Below are 26,884 nucleotides of genomic sequence, written 5' to 3'. Positions count from 1 at the left end.
AGATTCACCAACCATCCTGTTTAAAACCATTAACAGAGCGTAATTCCCCTCTACTAGGATGGCATATCACTCTAAATGATGCTGCAGAAGCTCAGAAAGCCAACAGTGGTTCATGTACCAGCAAATATATTAAGATTAAAATTGATATGAACTATTTATATGAAGCAATGTAACTTTAATTATACCTAGCAGAATAGTCTCATGAAATATCTTCCAAAGAAGGCAAAATATTCATTCATTTTAATGTCCAGTCCATCTTTGTTGATGTTTACATAGTTATAATCACTTTTATGGAAAAACAGCATTAGAAAACTATATACTTTTAGCTACTTGAAATGAGGACAGCCAGCACAACACGAGTAGGCAACAATTTGTGACAGCATTAGTTTCTCTGTTAACTCATAAAGGGCACACCTTGATACAATGGTTAGTACTACAATACAGTGAATTAGGTGATGTAAATTTGTAGAATGAACTGATAAAACAACAACAAGAAGTTAGACTTCTCCAGCCTGAAAGTTGACAGTAAATTTAAGACTATAAAGTTCACTAAATACTTGCCGTAATCACACACCTTCATAAAACAGAAACATTTGCTGAACATAATAACTAATCCGGAATTGTGCTAGCATCTTGTTTGTACTTAAACATTTCCCATTATATTGGCTAAAAGCAGAACAAACTATCCCCCACAAACCCTAGCTTCACCATAAATACTTCAAAAAAGTACTTCTACAAATCTAATTTCTTTATGGATCTAATATAGGCTGCATTCTGCATTTTCACTAGGGGAATATAGCAAACTAGTTACACAAAAAGTCTTTCAAATACTAACAGGTCTTAAGTCAGTGGTTAATGACTAATGGGATAGTAGTGGACAAAGATATTCCATACTTTAATTCGCATCTTGGAAAATTACACCAGTGGTCAGAAATATAATGTGTAGCTGTAGCTACTAATAACTATGCAGCTCTTAAATATAAGGAGCATTTTTTTCCCCCCCGTGCTTGTCAGTTTTCAGAAATTTAAGAATTATGTCCTTATTAAATAATTGCACAAACTGCTTCCCTCACACAGAACGTTGCTTTCGTATAAACTGTAGTCTGAAAAATCACTTACATGTAGAATCCAATCTACAGCCGATTACTTGAAACATTCCTTCATCAACCAAAATAATTCTGATCTGTTTCAGTTAGTTATCCTTATCTCCTGACTCTGAAAATGATACATTGTCAAGGATTTAGTTAGTTAGAAAGATTGGCATTTCCTCATTTCTATTTTAAAGAGTAATTCTAGCTAAATCTAATCAGGAAGATCTTTAAAATAAATCCTAAAAAAACCATAAAAGCAATTTTTTAAAAAAAATCCATTATGCACACCTCATTTCTCTAAACTCATGCAAGTGTATACACGGGCAAGACCTCAGTGATTTATGAACAGTTTGACATTAGTCTGGCTAATCAAAATTAAAATGCTAGATTGCCATAGACAGGTTAGGAAACAGCTTGCTATGAACAAGCTGAAGCGGCCAGAACAGATAGGTGTACTGGGAACAGAAAGGCATAAATGAGGACAGCCACAGAGACTGAACTGCAGAAAGGTTTGGTTTTTTTAAACAACCACACCACTGTTGGCAACCACTATTCAGTGTTGAAAGCTGATGGCAATCTGTACTGGAAATAAAAGAAAAATAAGGCAGTTTATACTGTTATTGCCCCCGCAAGCTCAATTTCATGCACAAATAGTCACCATTCAGTATTAATAAGGTATCAAGTTGAGTTTTCTGAACTCTGAATCAAATGGTCTTCTCTTTAGAGAGAAGTTTCTAGTAATATTAAACTTTTTCATTAAGTTACTAAAGGGAAACATTGAGAAAGGAAGCACCGTAAGGCATAGCATTTGTTTTGTGGGAAGTCCAAGGTAAGCATGACTCATCATCAGCCATAGAGCACAGCATCTACCACCTGGATCCAACGGATTCTCTGACTGGGAAATTCCTACTCCTCACTGGTACAGTCGGTGAGGCTGCAGGTACTCCTTCACAGGCAGGGAAGCTCTCTGCATGCTGCGGATGCTTCCAAACCCAATACGTCCCCTCCACATCTACACAGAATACCAGGTGAGAAAAAAGATGGCATACCTGTAAACCTCACCTCTCCTCCTCTGCACAGCCCTAGAGTTCTTTCCATGATGAAGGAATATGCACATCATATAAATTCTTCAAGTTTTTAAATTAAACAAATTCCAAGACATTTAGTAAAAAACCTGAAAGAACTATTCAGACTCATTCAGACTTTGCCCTTAACATAAGGGTATTTCTCAAGCATGATGCATCAAAAATAATGAAGATTTACAACACGCTCATGCCTGCATGGTGTTGAGAAGAATTTCAATTTTTTGAGGTTTTGGTACCAGGGAACTTACATTTGATACAAGCTGCCTTACTACATAGGAAAAAATAATTCATCATTTACATATTAAAATACAGCAGATTCGCATGTTTGCAATTTGTGAATGAGACACTTGGCATCACTAATACAAACATTCCTGGAGAAAAAAAACCCAACTGTTAGTGTAGTCTTGAAGATAATTAACATGGGATTTAGAGAGAACTATTTTGAGTCCATTGTTATAATGTAAAACTTAAGCCCTTTTTATTTTTTTAAACTACCTGTTAAGATAGTATTTTGATGCTTATCAAAAGTTAACGATTCCCATGTTAAATTCATCATTCAGGTGTCCTCACACTCACCTACTTTTATGCAAACAAAACCATTAGGATCAACCATGGCTGGGTTATTAAGCCTGGCTATAAGGCATCTTCCTGCATTTGAAGCAAGCAGAATTAGTACAAATTGCAGACTTTGGCACCTGATAGTGTTTTGCTAATCCTATAGCAGTTTCCATTTTCACCGAAAACTATTATCTCTTAAAAACCTTGTCTTGTACCATTGTAAGATTCAGCCCTATTCTCAGTAACGCTGCTATTGAAGTTAGAAGCACTTAAAAAGATGCTATTCTCCAGCCAGCTGCATTAACAAAACTCTATTTCCAATTATTTCAGTCTACATTTAAATACGCTGGGAGTTTCCTCATTGAGACTAAGAGGCAAAGTAGCCACCATTCAACCACAGGTGCTAAAACAGCCTAGAAGCCAATCTATCTCTAGAACCCTAGAGAGAAATTAAGTCTCAGCACTCATCTATAAAGTGCAGAAAATAAAGATTCAGTGATTTTCTCTTTTGTATCTGCGTGATCCATTGTTACTACGTGATAATACCCTAAAACAGGTTCAGATATTTAAACCACACTGAAGTTACTGCCATTTCAGAAACAAGTATAAGGCAATTGACATATTAGCTGCCCACAAATTCAGGGAGCACTATTTTGTCAGAGGACTATTGAAATTTCTGAGCAAAGTTATTATTTTAAAACTCTCTAATGTCTGACAAGACAAGGTTAGGTTGTGTTAACAGTGGGGATGGTGGGAAAGCATGAATACTTGGGTCTCCGGGGAAGGAGGGACAAGACACAACACCAGCAAGAATTCTGGAACACTCAGTATACAGTAAGCAACAAAAACATTTCAAGGACATCTTTGGGTAGTCTGTATTACATATAGGAAAGTTTATCATCAGAATGACTTGCACAAAAATGACTTATTTCACCGAGATAGATTTTAAAAATACTTACTGCTTTTTAATTCGTAGAACAGCACATTTATGGCTTCTAAAGTGACCAGAAAATTAACTAACCATCCTTTGGTTTAGGAGACCAAGACATTCTTCAGCCAAATGCTGTCCAGAGAAATTATTTCACTTAGTGGTCCCTCGGAATGTGGCTCTTTGAGACTGCAGACTTGCGTTAAGGATGGTTGTAAACCATGAACTGTAAAATGATCAGTTAACCTGAACAGGAATGGAAATGTCTTGAAATTATTTAAGCATGGATGAATAAGTTACAGAGGAAGAAGCAGCAATAAAATTAAGCAGTTGTCAAGGTTAACACAATCTACGTCATTCAATTATTTCCTCCCCTCTTTCATACAACATTGAACAGTGACATCAAACTCACCCATTTTGTTGCCTTCATCACTTTGCCCCTGCAGGCTAAAAATGCATTCCCAGAAAGAGTACTTTAAATAAAAAGCAAATCCTTTAAATCAAAATTTAAATTTATTTTGAAATTTTTAAATGTCATTTTTAATCAATTTAGACACACTTTAACATTATCAGATCAGAGAACTTACAGTGACTCACGGGTAAAGATTTGGCTTTTACATTCAAATGTTAAGTACTTCAGAATAGCTTTGCCTTGTTATTTCCAAACCAGAAACACTAAAGAGCGTTTTATTTTGCCTCTCAACCATCATTGTTATTAATGGAGTTTTGAGATGTGCTGTACTTGAAGTAGAACATGCACAACACCAAAGGAATTACTTTGTTTGAATGAAACGAGTACCTTAATTACAGTTCCAGATTCAAGACTAGTTCCTTGTGGCATCAAAAGGCAGTGCTAAGTAGAAACACAAGTTTTTTTTAAAAATACACGTTCCTCAGGTAGACTGCACAGCCTGAGCTACTTGGAAAGCCTCTTTATGAGGATAAAAGGGTCTTGCTACACCATGTTAGCATCATACAGTCCTAAAGTTTAGGAATTTTTGTCCAGTTTTCATGATTATTTTGGAAACAGTGTTACAGTATTCCACTGCTATCCTAACACTATTCTGTATTAGTGGTTAACAACAAAATTCAATTCATCTATCACTTAAATCGAGTTGATTTTATTGCTTGCTATAGTTCCCTACTCTCTAGCAATAACTTGAGACCAGATAAACAAAAAACATGTGCAGGGAAGAGATTTGATCAATTTGCCCATCCTGGCAAGCAGAGCGCCCCTGAAGCATGTACAGTATAACTACTTGTTCCGAAAGAATGTCAGACCACCACTCCAAGAACAATCTCCTACCCTGCATCTTAGAAGTTCAGAACCCCTCCAATTTGTTAAAAAAAACCCCAAAACTGTAAGCTCCAAAGCCCTGGGAAAAAAGCTTCTAAATTTGAGACTACAAATTTTACGATAGGCTGATGTGGAGAATTTCATAGTAAGGTACTCGAACGGTTAGGATTCCTTTGTACACACGTTAGGATAAGGGGCCGCTACTGCCTTCAGTCAGCAAGTAGCACATCACAGAAGATCTGGGACCACAGCAACAACTTGGTGCAAGAGTCAAGCATTTGTAATATTAAACTGAGGGGGCACAGAGATTTTGTTTTGTAGGAGGAAAATACTTCAGATCTACTGTAATATATTTTCTCCCCCACCTTTATTGTCACTGTCTGACAGAGCATCATTAACAGTATGCCAGGAATGCTTTATTGCCCGATTCCAGAAGTCTGCTGCATCTCAAGAATCACAGGCACATTCCCTGCTCAGAAACACACAGCAGAAAAAGTATGAAAGCACTGTTATATTACAGCTTTAGAAGCCATATCAAAAACAATCTCAATCTTCCCTGTTGGTAGAGTATGTCAACCTAGCTAATCCACAAGTATCATGATATGTACCTCAACACCCAATGAAACAAGTGTATCCATAAGCCTTTAAGTATATAGAAAACTCAGTTCTGTCCTCTGATGCTGTTTTCAAGTTTGTTTTATTCACTCTTTTGGATGACTATAAATAAGTGTTTCCACTATGGAAAAGAAAGTTAGCACGGTACATTTTCATGACTTGGGAATGGATTTTCTGAAGACATCTTCAAAAGGGCAAAAGCTTAGAAAAAACAATGTGAATGTTGAATTCAGTTCCTTATAAAGTCCCTTGTAAAAATTAAAAAAAAAAAAAAAAAAAAAAGAAAAAGAAAAAAAGTAAAGGAAAAACTGCAAGGCCCAGGATGATTTATTGCTTTTCTTCAGTTTTTTCCTTGGTCTCTTTCTTCTCAGATTCTTTGCTCTCTTCCTTTACAGAAAGCTCTTCTAGTTTTTCAGCAACTTTATCAGCACTATCATTTTTGCCTGTGCCTGCTAAGAGATTGATTGGGAAAAAATGTTACACACAGGAAGTAATGGATTTTCCTGTTACAGGGAAAGAGTAGTGAAATGGAGGGTGAGGAGGGTGGGAACAGCTGGTGTTTAGAAGAACAAGGGTAAAGAAATTCTCTGCTGAGCACTGGAGTGACGTGTTCCATTGCTTTTCTTTTGGTAGTCACCCCAGATGTCAAAATTAAAAAATATCACTTGCATATTTTAATCACTAAATGAGGGCCTAATCATAGTGACTGACAAAACATTTGGTCAGCTTTGCTGCTACTAGTAACAGGCTCCATACAGCGTTCAGTCAAGTACACGTCTCAAGTCCGAAGCTTCTTGCCTATCTTAACCACAAAAAGAAGTTTCCCAGCTTGACAATGGGGAATAGGAAGTTCTTAAGACTGAAAAAATCCATTCTAAGTATCTTGAGGAGCATTGACTGCAGACTGCTAGTATTTTGTACTTTAGAAAGGTAGTGTTTATTTTACACAGTGAGACACCTCGTCACAGAGGCAGTTCTATAAGGCCACATCAATCTATTAGAGAGACCAGTGAAGAACTGCTACAACTTCATACACAATAAGTACAAAAATGAAGTATTCTACTTGCATGATTACATATTTGGGGCATTTGGAAAGAGGAACTGGAAGGAGGAAATACCACTGTGGCTGCAGGTGTTCACAGTTCGTTTGTGTACTAGAAACCAGAAACGCGTGTTTAGTACCTTTCTGAAAAGGCAATGTCCCAACAGCAATAGTAACAGCCTTCTACAAGAAAGAAGGCAATTGTCACTCCTGTGAACTGTTACTCTCGCAGACAGAAAAAGCACCTGAACTGAAGACTGCAGTTCAGTACAGAGTGAGTCTGCTAAAACACAATCACACCCCAGGGGCTGTAACCACTCAAACAGCAAGAAAAAGTGGTGCAGTATTACCCTTACACTTTTAACCTTACCTTTCTTTGCTCTCTTGTCTACTTCATTTCTGCATTCTTCAAATTTTGCCTTGAATTTCTGTGCATCTGTTTCAGTAAAGATAGAATATTTTTTCATTAGTTTCACCTCCTTGCAACATTGAATATTTCCAATCTCCAGCAAAGACACCTGAGAAATTTTGTGTAAACAAAACCTGTAGAGACTTAAATAACCCAGTTTAAAATCACACAAGATGCTACGCAAAATTCTTTAGCCACGTCTTTGTGTGCTAGCAGTTTGTTTGCTTTAGCAAGTCTATTAAAGCAGCTTGTTTTGCAAACCATTTAAAAGAGAATGCCAGAAGGAGCCATTTTGTAGTTATTGCAACTCCCAGCTGTCCCTAGCCCACAGGAATAAGAATATGATGGCAGAGACTGACAATACAACTATCTGTGTTTGAAAACCTGAAGATTAGCTCTGAACTACTATCCATATCAGCCACATTATACCCTAAAAGGCCTCAACATCCTTCCATAACTTAGGGTTCTTGGCATCAGGAGTGAAAGTTACAGCACTCGGGTTCATATACCCAAATGCCTACACTCAAGCTATTCCTGCCTACAGTAGCTAAGGAAGCACAACCTTTTAGTTTTTGGTTTTGGTCTAAGCCACCACTTGATTTAACAGTTATTACAAGCAGCTGATCAAGTTACAATAATGTTTTAACACAAGTAGTAGAAGCAACAAGAGACAAAAGCACATCAGGCAAGGTATTTTCTAACACCGGACAGACAAAGAAGGTAACTTCGGTATGCCAACTTGGTCTGACTGACCACATGAGGTCACTGTTGCCCCAGAGGGATTCAGAAGCCACTGTGAAACTAGTCCAGGAAATATTTGTATCAATTCCTTTTCAGGCATTTCAAAAAGGAAAGATACCTGAAGGGCATACTTGTGTCTGATCACCTACCACCAAGCAATACTGCTTAGTCAGCAATGTGGAGGGTAAAGAGGCAAAGAGGACAAACACTCAATAAGCTTAATATCCTCTTCCAGAAAGAGGGAAAGACTTCTCAAAGATGAGCAAATAGTTACCAAACCTCTTTGGTTTTCTATTTGATTAAGAAAGACGCAAGCACTAAGCAGGTGGATCACAAGAATTTGGCTAAACAGTATGATGCTGGAGTCTTAAAGAAAAGGAAGCAAACAAGATACACTAAGGTCTTCCCAGATGCAGGCAAATTCATCTAGTTTTAAAATACACAGCCACTTCATTAGCCATCTGGCCTGTAGGGAGAAGAGCTGGCTAAATGTGTGTAGCAAATGGTAAAGCAAGAAATGCAACAACATTCTTGCACTTTCATTTTGCTTCTTTTATCAAGAAAAAAAACAAAAAAACCCAAAACACTACTTTGATTCAGTCCAAAGGAGTTAGGAAAGCTATGCTGGCATTCAGCCATACTAGCTGATCCATACATAACAGACCTACTTTCTGTTCTGGTAGTCAAAGTAGTCACTCCAAAAAAACCCAGAAAGTACAATAGCTGGGTTTGACTAGCACTTTCCACTGAGAGCTCCACTTGATCAAGACCAGGAAGATTCACGCTGTCAATGCAGACAGGCCAGAAATCTCAGATGAATGTTTACTTACTTCTAAGGTAAAAATGTTATCTTAACTACAATCAAGCATCTAAGCTAATCAAAAGCCAGCTGCATATATTAATCCTTACCCCATAGCATTCCTGCTTTTAGTTTTATTCTGATTAGCACAACACCTGCATGAGATGGCTTAAGTTAAAAAAAGCACCTAGGGCAGAAAGTTCTGTAGGTTACTGGAAAGCTAACTATTACATTGTTTGTCAATACATGTGATTAAGTGATTAACTGACTTCTGTCAGTTAAAGCAGTCATTAGCTAACACCACCATGCTGTGCTAAGATACAGCATATCTACAGCAATAGTTTACATTCAGACATGCAGTGCAACGTAACAGCATACAATCAACCTCAGTTCAGTGCCAGGCCACTCACTTTCTGCATTTAAAAACCGGATTGCCAGAAGTTCAGGCTTGGGGCTTTCATCTGCAAAGTCAGCATGTGTGTTCCAGACCCACGCCCTGTCGCTCCCAGCATTAGGCTTCAGCTCCATTAAGGGTGTGACTGAAAAGAAAGCATTAGAAGATATACACAGCAAAAAAGTAAATGTTTTCACACCAGCCTCCGTAAATTTTATTAACAACTAACTGTGTTGCTTATGTAAAGCACTTTACAAGGAATTATTTTTGGCTAACTGGAAGACAACAGTGCCCACATATATTTTTCCTTATGTCCTCAAATAAAACGATGCAACACCATTACTTTATAAAAGAATGCTAGATTCTTGGTTGTGAAGAAATGGAGAGGCTGAGTGAATTGTTGTTTAAAACAGATGACTGTGTTGCTAACAGAGATAGCGTTACTAAGCGCAGCTCTGAACAACAGTCAAATGGATTAGGAGGAATAGGCACCCGAACAGCATTAATTCTTTTGCACACCGAAAATACTGCATACTACAAAAAATTACTTAAAAAAAAAAGCATTATTCCTAGAATTAGTCATCAAATCAGATTCTTTTCTCTCCCAACGGCAAGGTATTATAGAATTCTGTACTGCTGCAAGATGTGTACAGCACATTTTTAGTCTATCTGTTCCTTCCCAGTAAATAGAGCACTCTCCCTCCCAAGATATTTCAACTACTTCACCTGACCGACTGGAGAAGTTGGAATGTTACTTCTCACACAACTCCAAGACTTTTTCCATCACATGCATACAAAGTTTAAGCAGGGCTTTTTTTCTCCTTGACCCTTGGGTCCTTTGTTTAGTTCAGGAGTCTAAAGAGTCTACTCACTTTCTTGCATTTAGAGATCAAATTCAATCTTATTTAATGTTTTGCAAAAAGAGTCTGCCTATGAGTCAGCATAAATTCAGAAAAAACATCAATACTCAAAGCAGTTTTTCTAGGAAAAAACTTTTGACATCAACACTAGAAATTCTTCCATTCAGGCTTGCCTCACTGCAACATTTATTTTTCCTAAACAAAAGGCTTATTCTTATTGGTTGGTGACTACACTGCTTTCATCTTTGCCATTTACAAAACACCTGCGGCCAGTGAAGTCTGACTTTCTGCAGAAATATGCCCAAAGAAAACAAGCATTACTGCTTCTGACTTATTTGTATCAGGCTACTTCAAACAAGTTACTTCAAGTTACTTAAATGTAGTCCAACTCCACAGAACACTAAATACTCTCATATAAAAACCTGAGCAATACTAAGGCAAGCAAGTAACAAATTATTACCAAATTCAGTCTACTTGTTGCTAGGTACATTAACTGTCAAGTCTGTCTTGCCCTTTCATGTTTATTTTTATACAAAATCTGCCCTGCTCTATCAGCTCTCAATACACATTCTTTTTAATGAGTTAGCTGAATATACCACATTTATTTCAGTTTATTGCACAAGCAGAGAAAGGCAGACACAGGTTAGCTTAGCACCTTAGTATCTGATGGTTAAGTAGTTGCTTCTACCAATCCAGCTCAAAGTAGTAAATTATTACATGACTGCTCATTTCCCATTTTTTGTGAAAGCAAGCCAGCACACATTTATTTCTTATATTAAACAGTGTTAAGGCCTACATTTTCTGTTCCATTAATCATTAACCCAAAGACACACTGGGAGGAATCACACATCTGTCTATCCCAGCTACATTTTACAGTGTCTTTAGAACACTATCAGCCTGAAGAAAATAAAAAACTTTAATACTCAAGCTTGCAGGCAATCACCAAAACCAACTACAGCTTCTTTCCATCAATAAAAACAAGCGCTTGTTGATTTTGATGCTCGTAGCCATGTGGGCAGAGCGAGAGACAACTATACTTACAGTCTGATATAAATTTGATGCTTATTTAAAGATATACAGAGATTCTCTCACCGCTACTAAAAAGCCACTGAGCTCTTAATATACAAGGTACGCTTCTACAAGCTTATTTTTTTTAAAGCAAAAATAATTACAGCAATGTGTAACATACTATAATGGTTTGCACAGATTTTTAGGGTTTTATCCCTTCTCATGAGGAGGCGAATTGTTCCCTTCTCCTTGTGTTTCAGGAGTTTTACATCACCAGTGCCTCGTTCTTTCCATTCTGGAAGGTCATTCTCAGATGCGAATCGGAATAGCTTTGCTCGCCTTAAAGAGGGGAGAATATAAAAAGTTAGTCTGCATGTAGAAACATTTATCAAAACAGCACACTCAACTGTATAGTAGGTTGGTTTTTTCAAAGCCACACACAAGAAAAAAATTCCTTTTGTAAGAGTCTCTCTTATACTTCTGCATAAAAATTTAGAAACAGATATCATAAATTCAAATTTGACAACAAACTATTAGAAATTCTGTAATGTTCAACAGGTTCTAGACACACTTTTGGGTGGTAACAAACATATTTGGTGTGGGTAACCTTTTAAATGAGGGTAGCTAATTAACAGGCTTTGCCATAGCTAGAGTTCTTTTATACACACACACACACACACACAGAGACATATATATAGATAATGAATGCAAACGCTATATCAAATTCGTAGTATTTATTAATTCAAGAAATTGAGCGGCTTGAAGATAAGTAAAAACTCTTGTATAATTTCGAGCCCACTGTTTGACCAACCGTTAACAAAGTGCCTCATCCTCTAGAGTCACTCATTTCTTTTTGAGTCTAAAAACCTAGCTGTTGCTATTCTTGAATCAGGAATAACGGAAGCTTAGTGCTGCACTGCAGTGCAACATACCTGCTTCAGAACATCCCTGTTTAATCTTCTGAGACGCCAGTGTGCCAAAAAGGAAACAGGAGTGGTTTGGGACATTAGTCAAAACTAACCCAGGAGACAGTCTGAGCTCTACTAGTGAAGAGCTTAAGGAATCACTATAGGAAAGGAAGCACCTGCTCACACTACAGGATTATATATAAAAACACACTTTTCTGGAAAAGAGCAAGGAATAAGGACTTCTTATAAGCCAGGTCCTTCAGGACAGGGTTCCAGATGTTGGAGCAAGCTAGTCTAATGGACGCTAATGGAGATGAACTGCTTTGGTCCAAAGCAAGTCCTTCTTCAGTAGGCAATTCCTCTAAGTTCAGCTATCACAGCAAGCAGCATTCAAAAAGAAAAAAATCATTTCCTCCTTCACTCTCTTGTAGACATAAAAATGAATATAAACAGCACTGGAACTTACATTATTATTTGCTCCCCTCCTTTTCAAATAAAAAATTTTTTTTACACCTGATACTGCACGCCCCAAGTGCACAGTGGCCCTAATGCTCAGAGATCTCACCAGTCATCTTGACAGAAACTGACCATCGCTTTCATTTTTAACCAGAATCTGCATAAGGAGAACCGAAATTTCTCTTCAGATGAACAATACCCTTCTACGATTGAGTAAAAACAGTATTTTTAAAACCTATTTAAAGGAAACACATCGTGGATCAAATTCAAAAGCCTTTAGCCTATTGATCGTACGTTGAGCAAGCTACCCTGATCTGACAAGAAGTCCAATCTAAGGATAAAACTATGTCTGAGACAACAGAAAGGTACTGCCACAAATGGCCCAATATTGTATTGCATCTATTGCTTCTGTTGTTTCAGTGTATCTTACATCACCCTTTACAGCTGGGGATGTGTGGCAGCAACACTATATATGTCTCAATTTTTTTCCCCACAAGATACCAGTTCTACAGTGCGATCACACAATTTGAAACCTCTAGTACCCAAGTTAATGTTTTCTTCTAGGGTAAACAGTTGTAACCCAGATTTGTAGTATCAGATGTCTTCTGTTGTTCCATACTTCAGTGTTTCTTGGGTCATTATTATCGATCACTCCCATCCAATCACTGCCACTACAGTAAATGCCAAGGAGTTTAGGTTGCCACTTCATACGCAGGGACTCCTAACCAATTACCAAGCTTTATAGACACAGTTTAAGCCTAATATGCATTTAGATAATATATAGAAGTATTGTACTTACATCTTAAAAAGTTCTTCCTCATCCTCTTCCAGAGTTTTTATTTCCTGCTCAGGAAGGGAAACTATGGGCTCAAACTGAGGATCATGGTTGGAATCATCTGCGTTTTCAGTAGAAGTATCATGCTCCTCATGTGTCTCCTGAAGAGAAAAAGAAAAAAACACAAAACTTGCTAGGTACTTGAAGTCTGAAGTACTCACATTATGTTTAAAATGAAATATTTATGACTACTCAGCAATTAGATTTTAGCAACCAAAATACCCAGCAGCAAAAAAGGATAATTATTATAGCTAAAAAAAAAAAGGCTCTAAAGACAGCACCGTTATACTATGGAAAAAAAATAAACTGTCTGGCAGTGCTAGATATTTTAGTCCTGCCACTGTTATTAATTGTGCAGACGCTCGGCCTGGAGAAGTAGCTCTTGGTATAGAAAAATAACTTCGTCACCTGTTTTTCTATATAACACATTTTATGCTACAAAAGCACTACTATTTTAGTGGTTGATGACTTACTGTTAACAGGAAAAAAAAAGAAAAACCACCACCAAAGTAGCCATCTACCCCAGCTTAAGGGACACGTTCCAGATAGAAGTTCATTATTTTAGTCAGAGGTATTAGACTCACCCACAAAGGTATTTTTGAAGCACATATGCAACACTCCCAAAATAGTTTTCACTTTTTTTATTTAAGCCTCTTTGCGGAACTGTAAATTATGGATAAATGGCCAAAATGCTACTTCCTATATAGTTGCTTAGGAATCTGCAATAGCATTCATTAAGCTTAAGAACTGTTTTTAGTATATGACTAGTCAGCAAACGGTAACATCTCTAGTACTTGATATATATGGACTGCTTAAAGGCATTCAGCAGAAGCCTAGAAGGGAGATTCATCTGCAAGTTTAATGAGGCCACAAACAGCCACCCTAGGCCAAGGGAACAGATTTGGGATTTTTCTGCTGTTGTCTGAACAGCAGAGAAAGGAATAAGAGTCTATACATCTCATTTTCACTTTACAGATGAAAGAATCTGCTCTTATAGGGTCTATTTAGAACATTCTTTACAGAGCAGGCACACACCATTCAGGCACAAAGCAACTGAAATTAAGCAGTCTAAATAAATAAATATTAAAAAACCGGCCCGAGGGAATTAAGAAATGGAACTGAGGAATGTTGCAAAATAAATTCTGATTATGTCAACAACATCCCGCCAGCTATGTTTAGTTTCACCTTCCTGCTTACCCTAGCAGGTAAGCAGAAAGTGAGAGAGACATTAAGTCATATTTGTTTCCAGGAACAGGAAAACGTCTGCCAAACTTTTCTATACAGACTCCTCCAGCAGCAAGTAATGCACCGCGTATGGTAGCTCATCATCTCTGACCAATTAACTACAGAAGCCGTAAGAAAGACGTAATTTCCAACAGCCACGTGCGAGCGGAAGCAGACCCCGCTATCGCGACAGGATCCTGCCCTGCCCGACATAAAGCACGTGGGCCTCGCCCGCGGAGGAAGGGAGGCGGGAGAAGGATGGAGACAAGAGGTAGTTACTGAAAGAGAAATCATGGAATCGTTTGCGTTGGAAGAGACTTTAAAGATCACCTCCCACTGCATCAGGCCGCCCTTGAATATTTTGATTCAAGATGAACCTTAACTCCACTTTAACTAAGTAATTGTCTTTCTTGAAAGTTAGGTAGAATGTCCGTCTGGGGTTTTCTTTTCAGTGTTTTTCCAGATTGTTATTCTCTGGAGATGATAACGCCTTATGCTCAGTGTGATCTGTGCTGAGCAGATGTATCTCCTTCTGTGATAGAATCACAGAATCATTGGGGTTGGAAGGGACCTTAAAGATCATCTAGTTCCACCCCCTGCCATGGGCACCTCTGTTTGCAGTCTCTCCCCATCTCAAGTGCAAGATCAGAGCTAGAGCTCAAAATCAGCAAGAGATTTGGCTGCTGTGAAGTTCATAACAACATTAAAATTAGTCCTTGTGATGGAATATACACAGGATTCCTAGGAAAACTTATACACATGCACGCAAGCGTGCAACCCCTCCGACCCCGCTCTCGCCTGGCGGCACAGGAGCGATGGAGAGCGCTCTTCGTGCGGCCCAGGCTTCATAAAGGCCACTCGCTTACTCAAACTCCCAGATGCGCCTCGGCGAGTGGATTTCGCGGCATTTTGGGTTCCAGCATGACCGAGAGGCGCTGCCGGGCCGGGCAGCCACACGTGCCCAGGGCCGGGCGGGACGAGGCGGCGGCGCTCGTTGCGCTGCGCTGCGCTGCACTGCCCGGGCCGGGCCGAGCCGAGCCCGCGGCCTCCTCAGGCCTCCATCGCTCGCCCACCGTGTCGCCCAGCCCCGGGGCCGTTCCCCATTCCCCGCCCGGCCCTGGACCGCCCGCTCACCTTAGTGTCCGCCATGGGCCCGCGCTCGCCGCCGTCGCTGCCCGCGCGCTTCCTGCCGCCCCGCCCGCCTTTACCTCATTCCCGCGGCCCGCGCCGCCGCAAGGCCCGATGGGAAACGCCCGCGCGACCGCCCCGCCCCCGGCGCGCGAGGTTCCGGCGCGCGCCGCGATCCCGGCCCCGGCTCAGCCACCCCACCCGCGCCGATCTCGCCCGGCCGCGCCCCGCCACGCGCTGCTCCCGCCGCTTCCCGGCAGCCCTCGCGCCGCCGCCGCCGACACGACTCAAGATGGGGCGCGCGCGTGCGTGACGAGGCGTGGCGGCGGCTCAGCTGCCGCTATTGGGCGCGTGTGAGCGACGTGGGTGCTGTCGCGCGCGGGGAGCGGTGAGGGTCAGGCGGTTAAAGAACACACAGCACTGCTTCCCGCGTTCCTTTTTGCAGCAGGAGCGGCTCGGCGGGGTTGACCTGGTGTCATAGCTGAGGGGAGGCTGTCAGGGTTGACCTGGTGTGCGGGCCGAGGGGAGGCTGTCAGGGTTGACCTGGTGTGCGGGCCGAGGGGAGGCTGCCAGGGTTGACCTGGTGTGCGGGCTGAGGGGTGGCTGCCAGGGTTGACCTGGTGTGCGGGCTGAGGGGAGGCTGCCAGGGTTGACTTGGCGTCCGGCCTGAGGGGAGGCTGGTGGGATTTACCTGGTCTCTGGGCTGAGGAGAGGCTGGTGGGGCTGAATTGGTTTCTGGGCTGAGGAAGCTGGTGGAAGCATGGCAGAACAAAGCCACTGCAGCAGCCCTGGCTGTAGCATAGCTCTGGAGGCCAAAGATGGAACTGAAGAGGAGAGCAAGGCCGACGGAGGCTCAGGTGGCCCTGTCGAGAGCCCAGCAGCCCACCCTGATGTGTACGGATATATTAAGGGAGACTTGTTTACCTCTGAAATCTATAAAGTAGAAATACAAAACCTTCCCAAATACATTGGTTTTAATGATGTGAAAAAGTTCCTTGCCAAATACGGACTGAGTCCTCATAAGATAAAGCTTTTTGGGAAGCAGACATTTGCCTTTGTGACATTTAAGTGCGAGGAGGATAGGGACAAGGCCATGAAAGTCCTCCATGGGGTGTTGTGGAAGAGCCGGCACCTGAGCGTTAGGCTGGCCAAGCCAAAGGCTGACCCGATCGCGAAGAAGCGGAAGAGAGAAGAAGAGAACGAGCAGGGAGAGGTGAAGCGGCTGGCTCCCTTGGAAGGCACTGAAGAGGAGCCTCTGAGCAAGCAAATTGCCGATGTTGTCACCCCACTGTGGAGGGTGCCTTACGGAGAGCAGCTGGCTGCAAAGAAGCAGGACTGCGAACAAGTGCTGCAGAAGCTGACAAAGTAATTCCTGTTGGTAAAGCTACTCTAATGTTTACAAGACTTGACCTTATGATGGGCTATAGCTAAATTTGGCACAAATAGCTCTCTCTAGAATAAACGTAAGTTAGAGGTAGGTGAAAAAACAAATTGCTTGACAAAGTAAATAAAAGATAATCTGTGATGATAGAACCTAGAAACTGTTGTAGCTGACAAAATTTGCTATTGCTGTTCTTGCTCAGCCTCAAAAGATTGCTAAATGAAGGAGTGTTGGTTTTAAGTCTTTTGCTCCATAGGCCTAAGCAGATCGATGCCCTATAGGAAAAGAAAGTGTCTTCTGCAGCTGTCAACATGAGTTTTTCTAAATGCATACTTTACAAATTTTGTTTCTGATTTGGGCAGGGAAATAGGAAATAACAACAGAGCTTTATTACCGTGGTTGTTCGTGCAGAAACAGAAATATAACAAATTGTGTTGCCCAGTAGAGGGAGTGAAAGCATCACCGTTACAGGTAATGTAATCCTGGGTAAAGTATGAGATGGGGTTAATGAGCTTGGGGTTAAATGAATCATTTGGTCTTGAGAGAAAGTGGACAAACTGAGTATTTGACTTCACCTTGTAATAAATGATGAATTTTAGATGATGGCCTTTCATGTAAATATTACATGGAAATATTTACAGGAAGCAGAAGAATAGCTACAGTTAACTGGAGATTCTAACTTTAATATGCTCTCCCTAGAAGCTTGTGTTGTAGGCTGACACGAATGCTCTTCAACAGAGGCAATGTTTTGCCTTTTAAATAATAAGGTTTACTTTTTCATCATTGCTGTTAGCTCTCATATATCAAAACCCACCAATATCTTCCATATGAGTTCTGCGTCCACTTGCAGATACATTTAACCATATGAGAGTTGTTTCAGGAGAAACTTGGTACGTACAAGTAAGTGTATAAAGGTCTTGCCTGTCTCTATTTTAAATCTAGACTGAATATCGCAACAAATGTGAGTTCTTGATTGGGATTGGCGTAAATCAAGAAGACAAAACTGTGGGCTGTCGTCTTGGCAAATACAAGGGTGGTACCTGTGCTGTGGTGGAGCCGTTTGATACTATTCACATTCCTACTATTGCCAAAAAAGTTGTAAAAGCTTTCCAAGACTATATAAGGTGAGCATACGTAAAATGAGTTATCTGTAAAGGTTTTGATATCTTAAAAATGTTTATAAAATTAAATGTTATGAAACGCTGAGAGTTCTGAGTGTTAAGAGCTACGATATACCCGTCTCGATTATCAGCAGTTCTTTGATGTCCACATCTTGTGCCTGGATCAGTGGGTGTTTTTCCCTTGCTCTTGGTCAGCTGTTCTGAGGTGGAGAGACAGATCCCAGCCAAACACAGCGTTATTGCAAGCAATGAAATGTATAAGTCTACAACAAAAAAATGTCTGTTATTTGAGAGCTTCTTCCACTAACTCTAAAGAAATACTTAGAAAAAGATTTTTTAAAAGAGGAATTTGAATAACAACGGTCAGTTGCTTCCTTGGATGGAGATAAGACTCATCCTACAAGGAATCAAACAAAACCTGTAAATTTAAGCAACAGTATTTTTAGAAAAAGGAGAGGTTTCTTTAAAAAGCAATTAAATCATCAAAAATGGAAACCACAGAAGAATCGTGATGATGGAAAGTTTGAATTTGGTATGAAGCACAGAAGCCAATAAAGGCATTAGGAAAAGCTGTGTCATTCTTCAAATATGGTGAGAAGCTGCCTGTGTCCAAGCTGTAATTTTGAGTGGTTTAAAAACAGTTAAGAGGATTGTGAGAATCAGAGACAGATTATTTTGCTTTAGGAGATAGGATCTATTCATCAGTCTTCTTTTTTACTTTTTGTTTCCTTAATTAAAATGTGGAAGTCATTCCTTTCTTGACAAATCAATGTAGCTCTATTTGTACTAAAAGTTTTTCATCATTTGGCATGGCAAGCTGGTTTTGTCTCAATGAACTGTAGAATATTAGGCAAAAAAGTAGTTTTCTGTTAAGTAACTGAGCTTCTGAAAATTGCAGGTCAACTCCTTACTCGGTTTACAGCCCAGAAACGTATGAAGGTCACTGGAAGCAGCTCACAGTCCGTACCAGCAGGAATGGCCACATTATGGCAATTGTTTATTTTAATCCGCAGGTATTTTTGTTGATCTATAATATATAGCCCAGACACAGCTTGAAAATTGTACAAATTTGATCTTATGAATAGTGCATGCAAAAGAGAAAGAGAATAATTACTTGGTGCAGTTAAGCTTGCATTACTACTCTTCTGTTTAGAGTTATACATGAAAATAAACAATTAATATGCAGATAGAAAGCATGCACAAAATCATATCCTTAAGTAACTAACATGATTATTTTTACTTCTTTCAAATGAAACCTTTAGAAATTAAGTAAAGAAGAGCTGGCTGATCTGAAAATCTCTCTGGCAAAATATTTCACGGAAGGGATGGGCGAGGAGACTGGCGTCACTTCTCTGTACTTTGTGGAAGAAGGACAAAGGTGAGGGAGGAGACTTTGCTATGGGGGGGGTTTCCATACCCTCATTTTGTCTGTTTCATAAAAGTAGCAGAAATGGTGCTAATTCGTTGAACAGTTATTTACCTTTTCCACCAGAAAACTCCTGAAACAACCTTTTCTCCTCTAGTGGTCACTAGCTAAAAGCAGATAGAGTTTCAGTGGGCGAACCCACTACTAGTTGCTGGCTGTCAGGTTGTACAAGTGTTTACTGCAGTAGCTGGATGGTTATTATTATCAACAAGTAACTTGTGCCTCCTTTCTTCCTCATTTTATGTGGATTTTTAATCTCCCCATCCTCTTCCACAGAGCACAAGGCTCACGCTCTTCATGTAAAGACAGTGTAGGTCATGCTGTTTCAATCAATGGGACAGTTTTACACCATAAGGAAAACTGGCCAAGATAGTCTGTAAAGAGTATGATAAATGTTGGCCCACTATAAATCACTGCTTAGTTTGTAGTACTACCATTTTTAAGATGATTACAGCTTTAGTAAAAATTGTATCAAATGCATTCATCATCTTTGCTTTCTTTTTATCTCCCCGTGCCTTGCCCCGTCAGGAAATCGCCCAGTCTAGAAGACTTGCCTTTGGAGCACGTGGCTGGTGACAAGTACATTTATGAAGAACTTCTTGGCCTAAAATTTAGAATTTCTCCTCATGCATTTTTTCAAGTAAGAATTTGCTAATATAACTGGATTTACATTAATGCCTTTAAGCTTGGCTAATGCTGTATAACAAGATATTATATACCTAGAGAGTCAATGTTGTATATGCTTGATGTGATTAAATAACATTTGATTACTATGTTCAGCTGCGAAAAAACAGTGAATGAGTCTAAACCTGATGTGGGCATGTTGAAGACAACTTTTTTTTCTATTTACCAATTTAGTATAATTTGCCTCCTGCCTTTACGTGTGTGGAACATGCAAAATGTAGCTCAGGAATCTTTGCAGTACTAATTTTAATTTGGTTTTCCAAAACTTACTTCTTTCCTTCCAGCACTTCAAAGCCTCAGCAGCTAGTCTGTATTGTTGAAATGGGAAGAAGCATTAAGTAAGGAAATATACTATCACTTGGTATTGTAAATATGTTGAAGCTAAATTGTATTTTCTATTCTTTGCCATAAATTATAGGGTACTTCCCCCCAGCACACACATAGTGTGCTTTGCTTGCTCGTTAGGACAAAGAATATGCACGTTCTTGAGGCACTGGTTTGGAAAGCTTATTACACACTACTTCTTAACCATAACATGCAATTACAGCGGTATTACAAACAAGGGTAAAATAAAGCTTGTCACATGTGTTGTCATGGTTGTATTCTCCTGGCTTTGGATCTTTACTTCCTATTCAAGGAGAGGGAGTATTTTTAAGTCCAGACTTCATTTTATTGCTTAGCATTTTGCTTAATTATTTTCTTTGTTGTCTCCTCTAGCTTCCAAACTTACTTTTTAGGTACTGTTAAGGTCATCAGGTTTTTACTAGAACGCAGATAACAAAACATTCCTTCTCAGAGAGAACTGAGTGAGACTTCAACAGTGGAACGGTGATCTCTCCAGGTCCATTATACGTGATTTGAACTTACATGTAAAGTTGACTTGTTTCTTACAAACAAGAAAACATGCTTTCCTAATATCATTAACACTGATGTACTGTTCATGATCTGTGTGTCACTAATTTCTCAGGTAAACACACAAGCTGCCGAAGTTCTGTACGTGGCCATTAGGGAGTGGGCGCAGCTGAGCCAGGAGAGTACAGTACTGGATGTTTGCTGTGGTACAGGAACTATTGGGATTTCTTTGGCAAAGGTAACTTCTCTTCCTGGATAAAATCTACTTTTAACAGATACAAATGCATGATTATTCTTAACAACGCAAGAAAATACTTGATGTGCTTGAAAAGAAACACATTATATCCTCTTTTTTAAAAAAATAATTTCTAATTAACCTGCCTGCAGCTGTTTTACCGAATCATCCGGGAAGTTCACTCTTGTGTTGAACAGCCTAAATTATTTTTAAACTAACTCATCAAAAGGGGCAGTTCTACAACAACCAATATTTACTAGAATTTATCCACCTAAGTAACGTATAATGGGCGTTTCTTCTGTCATTTTTGGAGCAGAGCTTGCTAGACCACGTAAGGAAGTCTGTCCCCAAAAAAGAAAGGCACCAGCGTAACTGGGGTCTGTCCATACAGGTTGGGATAAACGATGTTCAGTAGCAACAGTCCCCGGTGATTTGCACAGGTCCTTTCTCTGCTCTTGTTCTGACTGCAGAGCAGTAATTCTCTGGCCAGCCACAGGGGTCGTGTGTAGCAGTTAATTGCTGATGCTGGGAACAGGGGATACGTTTACATTTATGTACCACAGACAGATCTTTTTCCCTTGGTTCTACAGAAAGTGAAGAAGGTGATTGGAATTGAACTCTGCCAAGAAGCTGTGGAGGATGCCAAAGTGAATGCCCAGATTAATGGTTAGTTACGCTAAAGTGCCAGGATCTTTGCTAAGAAGTATGGCAGTTGTATGGTTAGTTCCTCTTTGCATTATCTAAGCCGCTTGGACTTATATGTGGTTGATAGTAATCTTGTCCATTTAAACATTTAATCTTTCTTGAAAACAAATAGCATGTTAATCTGTGAGACCAATTTTCCTGTTGACTAAGAGCCAGCTTCTTTTTTTCCCTCCAAAAATAAAGCATTTCAGTGTAAAAGTGAGATGAAGCTGCGGTTCACCTGATAAATAAAACATTAACGGTGGCTATTTTTGGTGGGGTTTTGCTTTAGTTCAGATAATGGAAGACTCGAGTTACTGTTGTTTAAATGATCTGAAGTACCACTGATGGTTTAAGTTACACTGATTTCAGGGCAGACTAAACTAGTTTCTGAAGCATCAGAACTCATTATGCCATTTGAGTGCTGATACACGCTTTGAGGAGGTAAGCACTCTGATAACATCTTTTTTCTTTTTTATAGACCTGAATAATATTGAATTCCACTGTGGGAAGGCAGAAGATATTGTTCCTTCCCTAATTAACGTATTAGCTCCTCAGAACCTGATTACCATTGTAGATCCACCACGAGCAGGGCTGCGTAAGTTTACCTTAAGTTTTCAGTCTCTTCTTCCATTTGGTGTTTACTGGCAAACCTGAAAACACCAATGGAATAAATTAAGGGGGAGGCTCCAGGTGTAGCTTGAAATAACTGGGCCTTGCAGCAGTTTGTTCGTGTGGGCATAGAACCTGGAATGTCTCTGCAAGGCTGCTGCTGCACAGCTGGTACAGCTGTTTTGCTTGGATCTAGATTCCAAGGTAATTCTCGCCATCAGAAGAGCTGAACATCTGAAGAAGCTGATCTATGTGTCCTGCAATCCCAGAGCAGCCATGAACAACTTTGTAGAGTGAGTATTTCTTGCATTAACAAAGTAAATGGGGGAAGAGAAAAATACGTGCTGCTTGGGTTGGGGAGGGGGACTGCTGTCAGGTTATTGGTTTTAAGCTATCTTCATTGAGGTTGGCCTTTCATCAGAAAGAGCTGACAGCCAAGAGCTTGAAACCCAGTATGTGAGCGATAATGGAAATACTGGGTGTGGTGAACAGCCCCATCCTGGAAGTGAGACCTGGGGAAAAAGTACCTTGCTTAAAAGAGGAGCAGTGGTGAACAGTAGTAAAATGTTAATTCAGTTCTTCCTCCTTTTTTTTCTCCTTTTCCATCAAGTCTCTGCCGGGCTCCTTCCAACAGAGTCAAAGGAGCCTCTTTCCGTCCCATTAAAGCCATGGCTGTGGATCTCTTCCCTCAGACCCGACACTGTGAGTTACTGATATTCTTCGAAAGGGTGGAATATGCCAACGGGAGCTCTGTTGCAGCAACACCTGACGCTGCTCAAGGCAGCACAATAGGATGCGAGTCAGAGTGCCTGGATGGCACCAACCCCTCCAGCAACGAAGCAAACCCCACCCCTGCTGCGCACGTAGGGTCTGCTTTGGGAGAGAGGCCATCGACTTAACTGCCCAGAGACACCTTCCAGAAAATGCTTTTACTTGTTAATTGCTTCCATAACATCATTTCTGTAACATCCAGATAATAAATCTCTGTACAATAAAGTAGTCACAAGGCTTCCAGCTAATTTCATCCTTCTTGTTTTGAGTTAAATTTTGTTATGTATGACTAGGCCAAATCCTGCTTTTCTCCTCCTGTCCTTGGAGCTTTAGGTGAGTGCAGTTAAGTGTTTGGTGGTCCTACTCTTAAACAGTTGAAAAGTAGCTTTAAACAGTGTTCCACAAGAATATTCTGACACAGCTGTGAAACTTGGGCTGATTTTTAATGCAACACCATTCCTTGCAGTGCGAGTACAATGCACCAAAGGGGAAGCAGCGGTGAAGTGCTGCTGTTTATCAGCAAGGCCGGGCAGCCTGACTGAGCCCAGTATCCAATTCCCAAAGCAGGTAATTGTGTTACAGGGACTTGCAACTATCAGTGCTAACGTTTTTCAGCTCTGCTGGTCTGTCACCAGTCCTGTAGCAGCTTGTTCAAACACAGCGATAAAAATCTAGCAATCTTAAATCTTTGGTAAATCAGTTGCTTGCTAACTCCTCACTAGAAAGTAGCAAGCTCATCTTCTAATAAAAATGCTACCATTTCCACAGTCGAGATCTGTTTTATTCTGTAGTGTCAGAGACCCTACAATAAAGGCTTTCTTGGATCATTTCCTACCACGTACACGTGAAGCTGACATGGCTTCAATCTAGGCACACCTAGAGTGCCACATAAAAAAGCGCAGCCAGAAATGAGGTGTATGGACACCAGTTTAGGGCCATCCCTGTTGGCAGGAAGAGGTAAGAAATGTTTCATTTCTGATAGAGGCTCATTTCCCCTCGGAGCATTGGCAAAGCTGCTCAGTCAGGCAGCGCCCAGGTGACAGTGAGTGCCAGGAAGCTCTGTAACCCCACTGAGACTCTGATCCCATAGCAGCTTTACAAAGGCTGAACTCAGCCTCAGGGAGAATAAATGTATGGAAAAAAAGTGATGTGTAACTCAGTGATTACTGAAGAATTGAGAAAGCAATAGGGGTATTTTACCTCAGCTTATTCAGTGTTTGAGATAGGTGACGCATGCTTTTGGATACAGCATTCCTACCGAGCCTCTGCCCCAGCCTTGAAAGGATCCCGTTGCGAGCCTCTTCCCAACTGTTTTACTCAGAGCCCTGGGCAGTAAGAGAAAAAAGCAGCCGTATTTCATGTAAAACCTTAACACGGTAAGCAGGAACTGAGCCCCACGGGTCACGACCGAACATGGCAAGGGCAGCACCCAGAGCTGCGCTTCCAGGGGACATTACTGGGTGGGAAGACAAACCTGGATGAGGCACTGACCCTTCCCCAAGCTACTCTCCAGTCAGGATTCATGCTTCTGGATGGAGCATTCGTTTAACAGACTGATCAACACAGACAATGGTACTGACTGTTAAGAGTAACCCTTTTAAATCTCAATCTCTCAAACACTTTCTAATGTAAATTTAGTGCAGACTTGAACAAAAAATCTCCTGTTCTAGCACCCAGACTTGTAAGAGACCATCCTTTCCCATAGGCATGGGTGGGACAACAGGTGCCAAACCTGGCAGCTTTGGGTTGTGTCATTTCCAACCGTGACATAGTTTAAGTAAAATTACTAATTCCAGCTCAAGAAAAAATTTAGTTTCTTTCCAACTAACGTCTAACCATGCAAACATTTTATTCTGTACCAAAATAGTGATTCCGTAAGTACTACCATAACAAATGAACGTGCACAGATTTAATTTCTATTTAAAAATACCTATGGAAATCAAGGAATAAAAAGTTCCTTTTTCTAAACATACTTAAGCTATCATAATACTGATCACACTGGAGCATTTTATAATATCAAACTTTATTGCTCAAAACTAATTGTCTGAAAAATACACATGTAGTACTCAAAGACCAAACACACAGCATTATATGATTGTGCAGAAAAAAAGCAAGCAGAGGCTCAGTGAAAGTGAGGCTTTATAGTTGTACCAATTCAGCACTGGCATCAAGCAGCTGCACCCGATACAATCCATACAGCAATTGTTACCTGCCTGGGCAACGAGAAGGAATTTAGTTTTGTTTTCCACTTCCCTTTCTCAGATACACATCAGAATACTGACCACTGTATTTGGTTAACAACAGCATGGCTTCTTGCACTTCACCTATCTTCCTGTGGACAGTTAGGAGGCTGTCACTTCCCAACTTTTACTCCAGAACCAAAGTACAGTCTAGAGCATTAGTCAGAGAATCACGACGCTTTTAAATACTTAGATGTTACAAATATATTTGTATAAATCCTAACAGCATCACAGGAAAGTGGAAGTTTACATACAATGGTTAAGTTTATGCATAATAGTCTTTCCAAACTTCTGAGTACCCGAACACTTCATCAGGTTAGTTTAATAAATACGTAAGAAAAAGCTGGGGTGACTGGTGTTTAAATAGGTAGCATCTGACTATTCACTGGAAGTCACAGTAAGTTTTCCATCAGTACCATAAAGACTTGAATGCACACTAATTTAATCCTTAAAGTCAACATACCACACTTTTGTCGAGAAGCACATAATATGCAAAGCAAAAACTCTAATTCCCAAAGGATGGAACAGTTCTTAAAAATACACTCCATCCCTATAAAAATACCCATCCTCCTCCGGATACAGAAGGGATAAAGAACAAATACCAGTGACAAAAGCAGCAGTTGTTTTATGCATTCATACAATCAAGATCTAAACCTTTACAGCCGATTACCTAGAAAACACACAAGTTACACAAAAAGTTTAGGATACATCTTGAATCACAGCGTAAGTGCTCATGCAGAAGCCGAAGTTAATGCAATGATCTATCCTCTATCACAGCAGCTCGTGCTTATGTGCAAATGCAAGACTGTTACAATAGTAAACATTAAAACACAAGAATACTTCACAATGACATAAACAGCAGTTACGTTGTTTGTTCCAGCAGTTATTGCGCTATTTTCTGGACAGCTCTCCAGTTAAAGGCTGCAGCAAGGCCTAATACCATCTTTTTTTTTTTGTTTTTGTTTAGAATGCATAATATACGTTTCTAGGCTTTGGTTCACAATTAAATCTGTGTGTTTTAATTAAGAGCAATGGTCACCTTGTGATTCTGATAGTGGCAGACTGAGGTAATACAGTAATCCTCTTAAAAATAATGAAAACTAATTTGTAAGTGAGGCATCTATGGATATTGTGCAGGTGACCTGCAAATGCATTAACATTCTCATCTCAGAAAAAGAAGAAGCTCTACAAGGGTGATTTGTCTTTTACAGTGCCATCCAAGTACAGATTTTTCTGCAGAAAACACATAAGCTTGAGTAAAACCTACCTAAGAGGACTACATGTCGGTATAGGAGAGAGAAGCCCTGTCTTTATGAAAGCAAAACAAAAAAAAACAACTAAGAGACAAACAACAATCACTGCCCATCACTAACGCACCAATATTTTATACCCTTCAAAAGATGGAGACTTATTAAAGCTATAAAAAAAAAAAAAGCAGAGGCAGTGTTTTTTGTTTGTTTGTTTTTTACATAGGCCACTTCTTTATAGTTCATGTATCGT

At 40.1% G+C, this 26,884-nt stretch overlaps 2 protein-coding genes and 1 non-coding gene across 3 annotated transcripts; 1 reads left to right on the top strand and 2 right to left on the bottom strand.

The window, feature by feature from the left end:
• Positions 1-5,828: 5,828 nt before the first annotated feature.
• RANBP1 (RAN binding protein 1) lies at positions 5,829-15,542 on the bottom strand. The gene is made up of 6 exons (XM_054081977.1): positions 15,385-15,542; positions 12,991-13,127; positions 11,009-11,166; positions 8,976-9,104; positions 6,987-7,052; positions 5,829-6,026 (listed from the first exon to the last, which is right to left on the bottom strand). The coding sequence occupies exons 1-6, from the start codon at positions 15,397-15,399 to the stop codon at positions 5,902-5,904; spliced, it is 630 nt and encodes a 209-aa protein (XP_053937952.1). The 5' UTR covers positions 15,400-15,542; the 3' UTR covers positions 5,829-5,901.
• Positions 6,768-6,900, bottom strand: LOC128853941 (small nucleolar RNA SNORA77). The gene has a single exon (XR_008452784.1). It is a non-coding gene; the product is annotated as a small nucleolar RNA SNORA77 (small nucleolar RNA).
• Positions 15,543-15,772: 230 nt separating the features above from the next.
• TRMT2A (tRNA methyltransferase 2 homolog A) lies at positions 15,773-26,818 on the top strand. The gene is made up of 11 exons (XM_009555746.2): positions 15,773-16,743; positions 17,122-17,230; positions 17,702-17,883; positions 18,779-18,893; positions 19,143-19,258; positions 19,835-19,946; positions 20,958-21,080; positions 21,668-21,743; positions 22,243-22,359; positions 22,570-22,666; positions 22,984-26,818. Exons 1-11 carry the CDS (start codon positions 16,139-16,141, stop codon positions 23,270-23,272), a joined length of 1,941 nt encoding a protein of 646 aa, XP_009554041.2. The 5' UTR covers positions 15,773-16,138; the 3' UTR covers positions 23,273-26,818.
• Positions 26,819-26,884: the final 66 nt, after the last annotated feature.

Source organism: Cuculus canorus, chromosome 17 (assembly GCF_017976375.1).
Source record: "Cuculus canorus isolate bCucCan1 chromosome 17, bCucCan1.pri, whole genome shotgun sequence".
NCBI classification, from domain to species: Eukaryota; Metazoa; Chordata; class Aves; order Cuculiformes; family Cuculidae; genus Cuculus; species Cuculus canorus.
The sequence above is the reverse complement of the archived record's forward strand: the minus strand, read 5'-3'. Positions and strand labels throughout refer to the sequence as shown.

Excerpts from the sequence above, each read along its gene's own strand:
- RANBP1 (XM_054081977.1), bottom strand. Across the intron at positions 11,167-12,990 it reads GAGGAAGAACTTTTTAAGAT|GCGAGCAAAGCTATTCCGAT; the intron begins GTAAGTACAATA and ends CCCCTCTTTAAG. Across the intron at positions 7,053-8,975 it reads CCGGTTTTTAAATGCAGAAA|ATGCACAGAAATTCAAGGCA; the intron begins GTGAGTGGCCTG and ends TTACTGAAACAG.
- TRMT2A (XM_009555746.2), top strand. The coding sequence starts at position 16,139 with ATGGCAGAACAAAGCCACTGCAGCAGCCCTGGCTGTAGCATAGCTCTG. Across the intron at positions 21,744-22,242 it reads AGTGAATGCCCAGATTAATG|ACCTGAATAATATTGAATTC; the intron begins GTTAGTTACGCT and ends TCTTTTTTATAG. Across the intron at positions 22,360-22,569 it reads TCCACCACGAGCAGGGCTGC|ATTCCAAGGTAATTCTCGCC; the intron begins GTAAGTTTACCT and ends GCTTGGATCTAG.